A 9,592-nucleotide genomic window follows, 5' to 3' on the forward strand; every position below is an offset into this window, starting at 1 on the left:
CTACATTGGTCGGGGGAGGGGGGGCAGGCTCAGAGAGGTCATACTGTTAGGTCCCATGGCTTAATGAGAATTGTAAGGAGAGCACCTGTGTACTGCTCTGCCTGTGCGCGGCTCACCAGACTACTTTTCCCGAGCATGCACCTTTCCTCTTCGGCCGCCAATCTCATCTGGACTCTTAAGTGTAGGCACAGATTGGAGGGAGATTGGACATGCAGCCCTGTCATCACTCGCCCCCAGCGTAAATCCGCTCGCCAAATGCTAGTAGGGGAGTGGAAATTTTGAGGGCTGCCCTATTATACTCTTGTAAACATTGCATTCTAGCTTTTGGTCCAAGAATTTTTCTCCTGTTCTGGTTTGTATTTTCACTTATTTTTTTTCTTCTTTTGGATGATTGGGTGTCCTCTATGTAGTAGGTAGCATTTTACGCCTACTGGTGATTAGCTGTCATGGTCTAAGATTGATAACCGGTGCTCTCCCCCCTGTGCTGTGGCAATGCCTTATCTGTTGGCTTTGCTTCATCCAACCTTTGTATAGATGTTGGACCCTTCAGATTCTCTTTGAAATATGGTTTGTAAATCTGTACGATCCTTTGGTGGCCATTGCCTTGCCCCTCAGTTGGACTGCTTTTGGATGTCCCAAATGTCTAATGCCACGTACACACAATCGGAATTTCCAACAAGAAAACCGTGGATTTCTTTCAGACGGAATTTCAGCTCAAACTTGTGTTGCATACACACGGTCACACAAAATTCCGACCATCAAGAACGCGGTGACGTACAACACTACGATGAGCTGAGAAAAATGAAGTTCAATGCTTCTGAGCATGTGTCGACTTGATTCAGAGCATGCGTGGTTTTTGATTGCTTCAGAATTGCATACAGACGATCGGAATTTCCTCCAAGAACTTCTCTTGTTGGAAAATTTGAGAACCAGCTCTCAAATTTTTCTTGGCGGAAATTCCGACAGAAAAATTCCGACTGAGCCTACACACGGTCTGAATTTCTGACCAAAAGCTCACATCGGACTTTTCTTGTCAGAATTTCTGATCGTGTGTACGCAGCATTAGAATTACTTAATTCTGGTGCCTCCTTATTGAAAATAAAGAAAATATTGATTTTGTACTTGGGGTAATATATTTTACCTGAAGTCCATTGAGGGATACGGGTTTCCCTCTATGTTTTTGGTCTTATGTTCTGCTTTCTCACAAACCAAGGTATAACAGTTGGAGATGGAATTATATATATATGGGTTGGCTTGAGTTTTTTGAGTTTTTTATTTGCCATTGTCTCAAACTCCTGTTGACCGCAGTATAACCCAGATGTCTGGGAAATACTAAATTTCTGTGTCCCTCAATGGACTCCACAAATAGTATTCTATTTAGCATCTAAAGGTTATAAAAAAAAAATACACAGATTTAAGATAAAGTGAGCAAAATCTTTTTTCTGCATAGTGTTGACAGTTGAATTTTATGTATGTTTTGTTTTGGTTTTAGTGTAATCTGATATTCGGATGGAAGCTCGACTCATATAAAACTGTGTTGGATTCAGCAAAGACTATGGTCAGCCTTCAGCTGGGGATTTTCAACTATGAGGAGGTATTGTAAGCAACCATGCTGCTTTATTGGAGATAAAAGTGAATGGAGGAGAATGTTACTGGCTCAACATTGGAATTTAATGGATTGTTTGCATTGTGGAGGCACATCTCCCAGCAACAAATTGGGGCCTGCTTCACTTTTTGCTTTGTTGGTATTTACTAGCTTTGTATAGCTATATTTGTATCATATTATTTCTATAGGTGCTTTAATTTTAAGATCTTATGTTTCATATGGTTCATCTATGAACATCTGAAAAGCAGTAAGATGATAAATATATATTCTTGTTTTAAATGTGCTCTGATTCCAAAATGCTAAGGATACAAAATCATTGATATGATATCACACTTACTTCTTGATAATGAGTAATGTTTTCCCTTTTCCTTTTCTTTAAGGTAGTGTTTTACACACTTTTTCCACCAAGACCATATATACTAGAACTTGATTTACATATCTTATACATTATCTGAAGATAGTGAAGCTATCATGGAAAATATTAAACCAATTTGTCAGTAATTTTGAATGTTCAAAGGCAAATATCCCCAGGGCCCTCACCTCGTTACTAGACATGTGCACACTGAAATATTTTGCTTCGGAATTTCGTTTTCGTCCCGAAAAATAAATTTATTTAGTTATTCCCGGAATTAGTTTCCATTTATTTTGTTTTTCGTAAAAAAAATGCATTCGTCCGAAAATCCAAATTAATTAAGGTCGAATCTGTCATTGGTGTCTGTCGAATGTTCGACAGAATCTTTAAAAGCAACGAAACTGTACAATGCCGCAATCGTACATTTCAGGTCGAATGTTCCGCCTACAAGCTATAGAAGAATTCTAATGTTGTATGACTAATAATAATTATATTTATTAATTACAACCAACATTAGAATTCTTCTATAGCCTATGGGTGGAGCATTTCATGTTTTTAGCTACTTTGTCGAATCTTCATGTCTCTCTATGTCGAATCTTTTCTCTCAATGTCGAATCTTTTCTCTTTATGTAGAATAATAGGCCCCGTACACACGACCGAGTTTCTCGGCAGAATTCAGCCAGAAACTCGATCGGAGCTGGATTCTACCGAGAAACTCAGTCGTGTGTACACTTTTCAGCGAGGAAGTCGACGAGGAACTCGTCGGGCCAAATAGAGAACATGTTCTCTATTTCCTCGTTGTTCAGTGAGGAAAGTCGGCCCGCCGAGATCCTCGGCGGCTTCAACACTGAACTCGACGAGGAACTCGATGTGTTTGGCACGTCGAGTTCCTCGGACGTGTGTACGGGGACATAGAGTTAAGGTTAGCCACATTCGACCACAACGAAAATGAAAATAAAGTGTTTGTTTATGTCGGATCTTTCAGTTTTCGTTTTCCGGCCGATAGGTGGCGCTTTGGTTTTTTACGCGACGAATAGGCAAATGCCGATTTCCGCCGATTCAGAAACGAATGCCCGCCTGTCGCTTTTTTTTTACGTTGCTTGCGTTCGGCTTTTTCCGGCGTATAGTTACCCCTGCTATGTGAGGGGGTATCCTATATTAAGTATGGCCGTCGTTCCCGCGCCGAGTTTGGATTTTTACGTCGTTTGCGTAAGTCGATTCAGAAAAGAGCTGGACGCAAGTTACGCTCACGCCTAAACCAATGACATCGCTAGGGAGCAATGCACGCCGGGAAAATTAGCGGATGGCGCATGCGCAGTTAAATCGGCTCGGGGACGCGCCTGATTTAAATACTACACTCCCCCTAGCCGTGGAATTTGAATTCCGCCGAGGGATTTACGATACGCCGCCGCAAGTTTTGAGGTAAGTGCTTTCTGAATACAGCACTAGCCTCTCAAACTTGCGCCCGCGGATCGTAAATCAGATAGATTACGCGGATCTAAAGATCCGCTAATCTATCTGAATCTACCCCACTGTCTCTATAATGTAAATTTTTTCTCTCTATGTCGAATCTTTCCTCTCTGTGTACAATAATCTTGGGATAATAGAGTTAAGGTTAGGCACATTCGACCACAGGTTCGATAGACGCAGATTGCTATTGTCACTGTCATGTCGAATCTCCTATCTATATCGAACTGTTGTAGCAACAAAAACGAAAATAAAGCATTTTTTTATGTTGGATCTTTCGGATTCTGCGCGTTCATTTTCGTTTGTTAAAACGATAACGAAAGTACCCAAAATTTGAACGAAAATGCATTCGGACGAAAACGAATGCACATGTCTATTGGCTACCATGCACAGCTGCACCAGTCTGAGTGCTCCTGTTATGGTAAATCTCCACTGATGTTTTCTCAACTAAAACTTGTCTAAATATTGTAATTTTTGAAAGCCATGGAATGTTATATTTTTTCCTTACTTTAATTGACAGGTGTTGGATTATAACCCTGTGCTAGGCTCGTTTGTCGTTGGATCATGCATTATTTTCATGACTTTTGTGGTGCTGAATCTCTTCATATCGGTTATCTTGGTTGCATTCAGTGAGGAGCAGAAGAATCACCAGGTAGGCTAAAAACAGTAGAGGCATAAAATGTTATATATACACAGAGGATGTGATGTGATTCAACAGCAATCATTCAGGAAATAATCAGGAAATGCTAACTAGTACAGGAACATACATTTACAAGGTCTTATATGTCTTTATAGTAGCGAAAGAATTATTAAATTCTTCAGAAAGAATCCTCAACAATGGTACAAGCCTTAACCTCCGTACACACGATCGGACCTTTGCCCAACCAAACTCACATGGGAATTCCATCGAAGTAAAAGAGAACATGTTCTCTAGCTGAACTCCGATGGAATTCATTGGAATTACTCCGATGGGGCATACACACAGTCGGAATTTCCGTATAGTTTGAATCATACACAATATAAAGTAGACCATGCTTGACCGACCCTTTGTTTTCTTTGTATACCCACCTTTCTTTTGCTTATCTGGAGCAAAAGGAAACACCTGGAAAGGGGCATGATTGTCCCACTAAGCAGAACTGGTTCTGCTATGTATAGGAGGAATTTTGACCTTAAAGTGGTACTCAACTATCCCCACCCCCCCCCCCCCCCCCCCATGTTTTTTTCCCTGATACCTAATTGCTGGGTTTTCTTCAAATCACATAGGGCCAGATTCTGGTAGAATCTGCGGAGGCGTAGCGTAAGCCATTTACACTACGCCGCCGCAAATTACTGGAGCAAGTGCCGTATTCTCCAAGCACTTGCTCCGTAATTTGCGGCGGCGTAGTGTAAATGGCCCGGCGTAAGGCCGCGTAATTCAAAGGGGGCGGCTTGTATTTAAATTAAGCGCGCCCCCGCGACGATCGAACTGCGCATGCGCCGGGCATAAAAATAGCCCAGTGCGCATACTCCAGCTCACGACGGAAAACGTCAATGACGCCGACGTGAGCGTCATTGACGTAAAGTCGTATTCGCGAACGACTTACGAAAACTACGTAAACGACGGAAAAAGACGACGCTGACCCGACGCCGTAATTAACATGGCTTACGACGGACCTTCGTAAACTTGCCCCTCATATAGCAGGGGCAAGTTTACGCTTACGGAAACGTTGTAAATTCATTGCGTCATCCGCGCGTACGTTCGGAAATCACTGTAAATAGCTTATTTGCATAGACGGGGAAAACGACGAGGCGACACCTAGCGGCGGGAAAAAAAATTGCATTTAAGATCTGACAGCGTAAGAGCCTTACGCCTGTCAGATCTAAGGGATATCTATGCGTAACTGATTCTAAGAATCAGTCGCATAGATACGCCGGGCCAGATTAGGACTTACGACGGCGCAAATGGCGTTGCGCCGTCGTAAGCCTTTTAAGAATCTGGCCCATAATCTCTCGCACAGTGAATCCAAAACACATACCTGCACGGCAAATACAACATTGTCCTGCCATTATCTGCTCTTTGGGTGACATAACACTGGGTTCTGCTCCACCATCTTTGTCCTCTTCAGTTAGCCAGCTACCGATGCAGCGCTGGGTCATTTATTTGGCCCACTCCCAGGCTGGTCTGTGTTCTTGATCAATCCTGCAGCCTCCTGGGAGATAGGTTGCCTTCAGGCCCAGGAACACATCATTTTGGCCAAGGCCAGTTGTAAACCAGGGGTCAAAAGATTTTCCACTCCAGCTGTGGTGAAACTACAAATCCCATGAGACATTCGTAGTTATGCAGGAGCATAACTGAACACATTTATTTAAGGTAAAGCGAATATAATAACAAAAATTCATCTGAATTTTAATTCGGAACGAACTGCACATGTCTAGCCGCACCACTTACCCCTGGCTTCCCTCCAAGTGACCGGCTTCCCCTGCGTCTTCTCCTCCTCCCGGCGGCCAGCATAGCATCTCCTTTTTGCCAATCAGGAAACGGGTCTCAGGAGAATTAGTGTGACACTAGCGAATATTCATTCACTAGTGTCACACACTGCGCCCGAGCCCACCCTATTTTGAAGACTATTAGAATCCATGCATCCAGTGCCCTGCATGTAGATTAGGGGCTGGACACACGGATAGGGGGGGCGGCGCTCATGCGCCCCTTATGAACGGGTCAGCACTGGTCTCAGATCTAGTTATCTAGTTACTGTGTGATGCCTAATAAATTGGAAAACTATTTTACCTCCCTTGAGTCAGCTAAATCCTCCATCATTGGTGTCTCACACACCTCCTGCTTCCAGACACTGCAGTTCACAGAGGGAGGGTTTCAATGGCACAGTCAGTTCAGCCAATCCAGAAAGCGCTGGTCATGGCCAAGAGCCTACAGGAGGGACAACACTGCTTTAAATTCAGTAGCAGTGCAGTCCCTCCATCACTGGAAACTGCATCGGTGGATTGCGCTGGCAGGTAAGACTTTGCAAGGAGAATATGGTAAGTGCAGATGCACCTACAATTTGGTGCTGCTGCACTTTTTTTTTTTAATGGGAGGACATACTGTGATTCTACTTACATTTTGTAGATCATACATTATATGACTGGGCCATAAGTTATGTTGTAATATAAAAATGAAAAACATTGCTCTCAAGGGACATTACTACTATCTAACATTACTCACATTCTTGTGAATTGTTACAGGCATCAGAAGAGGAAGAAATTGTGGATCTCATGCTCATGAAAATTTTTAGTTTTTTTGGTTTGAAGCACAAGAAGATGTGAACGGCGGAGTGTGTCCCTGATGCAGGCTTGGAGTCTAACACTATGATCTGATCATAACCATTGCAATCTAATTGTGCAATCTCCATTCCATATGCCAACAATTATGTAGTGATGAATGCTTTTTACAGTACTTGACGACGCACTAGATAACAGTATTAAAGGAGGAGCTACACTCCACCTAACTCCACCCACCTACTCATAAATAAAAATCCCTAATTAAAAAAAAACATACATACATACTAGCTAGCCATGGAGTCCAGTGTTGTCTTGCTCAAAGCAAAATGTCTTCCTTTACCCCTCTTTTTCAGTGCCAAGATCTTTAATTGAGATTTGGTGCTTGCGCAGACATGCCGTGAGTTGCTCCAAGGTCTACAGGACCTGGCAGAGATGCCCGTGGTGTATGTGTGCATGTGCCAAATCCTGCATGCAAGTTCAGAGACCCGGCTGTGGGAGTGCTCATGCACGACATTTTGCAAATGGCTCCTGGGATGGCTCCATAAGACTTCCCAGGAGGTGGTTTTCGATATGTTGTGTATGCATACACAGAACGTGGAGTCTCTGCTACAGAACTGTCAGCGAGCCATCTAATTTTTGTGCATGCGCGTGGGGATCTTTCACATGGGGCTAATACATCTGTGTCTCATGCAGGGATGTGTTTACCCACACAGGGATGCACAGGTTCTTTCATGCATCCCTATGAGGGCAGTCCCATTCATGGTGTCAGTACATGTCACGTTGGGTGTATTTAGGGCCGTTATTCTATCAAGAAGTGTCGAACTGCGCATGCGCCGCGCTTGCGCAGTACAAAGCAGCACAACAGCTGATTGTGTCGGCAATACGGCGCCTGCGCACAATAGCCAACGGAAGAAATGTTTCTGCCAGATTTTGCCGCGCGGCCGAGGCATGTTCATGTCGGTGAGGGGCAGATTTCTACATGATGGGGGCGGATTTTTAAATGATGTCCAAACAAATCTTTTTAAAGCCACCCTTCAGTTGACTAAATACGCCCCGCAAGCGTCCAGGAACTCCTTGCGCATAATTTACTCGCTATATTTAAAAATCCGCCCCCATCATGTAGAAATCCGCCCCTCACCGACATGAACGTGCCTCAGCAGCGCACGCCGCGCGGCACAATCTGACAGAATTATTTTTCCGTCTGCAATTGTGCGCAGGCGCCGTCTCACCGACACAACAGCTGATCGTAAAATCAGCTGTTGTGCTGTTCTGTGCGGCACATCCTGGGCACTTCTCGATATCGGGCACCTCTCGTCAGAACACTGTGTACCTGCACCCACATGGATGTTACATTGTGAGCAGCAGTTGTGCCCGTGCAGCCATTTCATCCCAATAGCCACAAAATAATAGGTGAAGTTCTGTTTTACTAATTAACTTTGTCATAATGAAGGTGGGGTCACTCATCATAAAGTATTGTATTTAGCGATCGTTACATTTACCATAGGCATTTTTAATTTACAACAAAGGTGTATGAAGGTACAGAATATACATGTTTGCTTTCTCTTTGTGTTCAGTGATGAACTTTGCTTTTCTGTTTGTCGAGCCACCTTTTCACTCGCAAATGTTAGCAGTTGACAGCTGTAAATACTTTTCCAGTCCCAGAAAATTTTCATGACAATGAATATCTAGCGGTTTTATTTAAAGCAGAATTCCACCCAAAAGTGGAACTTTCGCTTTAAGCACTCCTCGCCCCCTTACATGCCACATGTGGCATGTAAAATTTTTTTTGGAGGGAAGTGGGGGCTTCAGTAGGAGTGGGACTTCCTGTCCCACTTCCTACTTCCACCCAGGGACCACCTAGGCGACGTCTCCTCTCGCCTTAGGTGGCCTCTCCCTCTAGACCAGTGGTTCTCAACCTTTCTAGTGCCATGACCCCTTGATAAAATTTCCCTAGTTGTGGGGACCCCCTCACAGTAAAATCAGGAGTTAGGATCCCTTCCAGCCCCTCCGACTTCACATTCCTCACCAGTCAGCTGACCTGTAGTCTCTGGCCCCCAGCCATGCCGTGAACTGAATGGGCGGCTGCAAAGAGGCTGAGTGGGCAGCTGCAAAGAGGCTGAGTGGGTGGCCGCGGGCTCCGGGGACAGCCCAGCTGGGCAGCCGCGAAAAGGCTGGGAGAGAAGTCTGTGCTTCAGGAACAGCCCAGAATTTAGTGACCCCTGGCAAATCGTCATTCGACCCCCGAGGGGGTCCCGACCCCCAGGTTGAGAACCATTGCTCTAGACGATCTCCTGGGACACATGACAGGTCCCAGGAGATCGCCTGTCCACTCCTAGAGCGCAGCGCAACTCGCGCATGCGCAGTGAGTGCCTGGCCGTGAAGCTGAAAGCTGTCATGGCTGGGTGCCCACACTGTGAATGGAGGCACCGGTGGAGAGGGGGGGAGAGGAGAGGAGCTCCAGGCAGCCGAGTCGCTGGACCGTGGAGCAGGTAAGTGTCTGTTTATTAAAAGTCAGCAGCTACACTTTTTGTAGCTGCTGACTTTTAATAAACAGTAAAAGGCTGGAACTCCGCTTTAAGAACTGTTTGAAGGAAATATTTGCATTGCCCATAGCAACACATGCAGATTTCCGGTTAATAGGACCACACATGGCTTCGCTATTTATCTGTAACAACCAGTTCCATTATGTTATGTATATCAGCCCCATGCAGTTGCTATACAGCAAAACTCAGAGAGGGGGAGGGGGAGCAGCACAAGTAGCCAATACAGCTGTGAAGTATTTCATTTGTGTATTTAGCTGTTTACATGGATTTCAGCTTTAAATATTATATTAATAAATACTATATTTTTGCTGTTTAGTAATGCAAAGTTTGGGAATATTAACTTTGAATATACATGTGCTAACAATAAAG

General features: G+C 44.3%; 1 protein-coding gene across 1 annotated transcript in view; it reads left to right on the forward strand.

Moving 5' to 3' along the window:
• The window catches only part of PKD1L2 (polycystin 1 like 2), a 163,557-nt gene extending 156,605 nt beyond the window's left edge, over positions 1-6,952 (forward strand). Inside the window, exons 41-43 of the mRNA XM_040329156.1 lie at positions 1,493-1,594; positions 3,946-4,077; positions 6,645-6,952. Coding sequence (XP_040185090.1) covers positions 1,493-1,594; positions 3,946-4,077; positions 6,645-6,725 — 315 coding nt within the window. The 3' untranslated portion in view covers positions 6,726-6,952. The remainder of the gene's footprint in view (positions 1-1,492; positions 1,595-3,945; positions 4,078-6,644) is intronic.
• The last annotated feature ends 2,640 nt before the right edge of the window (positions 6,953-9,592 follow it).

The sequence above is a fragment of the Rana temporaria genome, chromosome 11, assembly GCF_905171775.1.
Source record: "Rana temporaria chromosome 11, aRanTem1.1, whole genome shotgun sequence".
Classification (NCBI taxonomy): domain Eukaryota; kingdom Metazoa; phylum Chordata; class Amphibia; order Anura; family Ranidae; genus Rana; species Rana temporaria.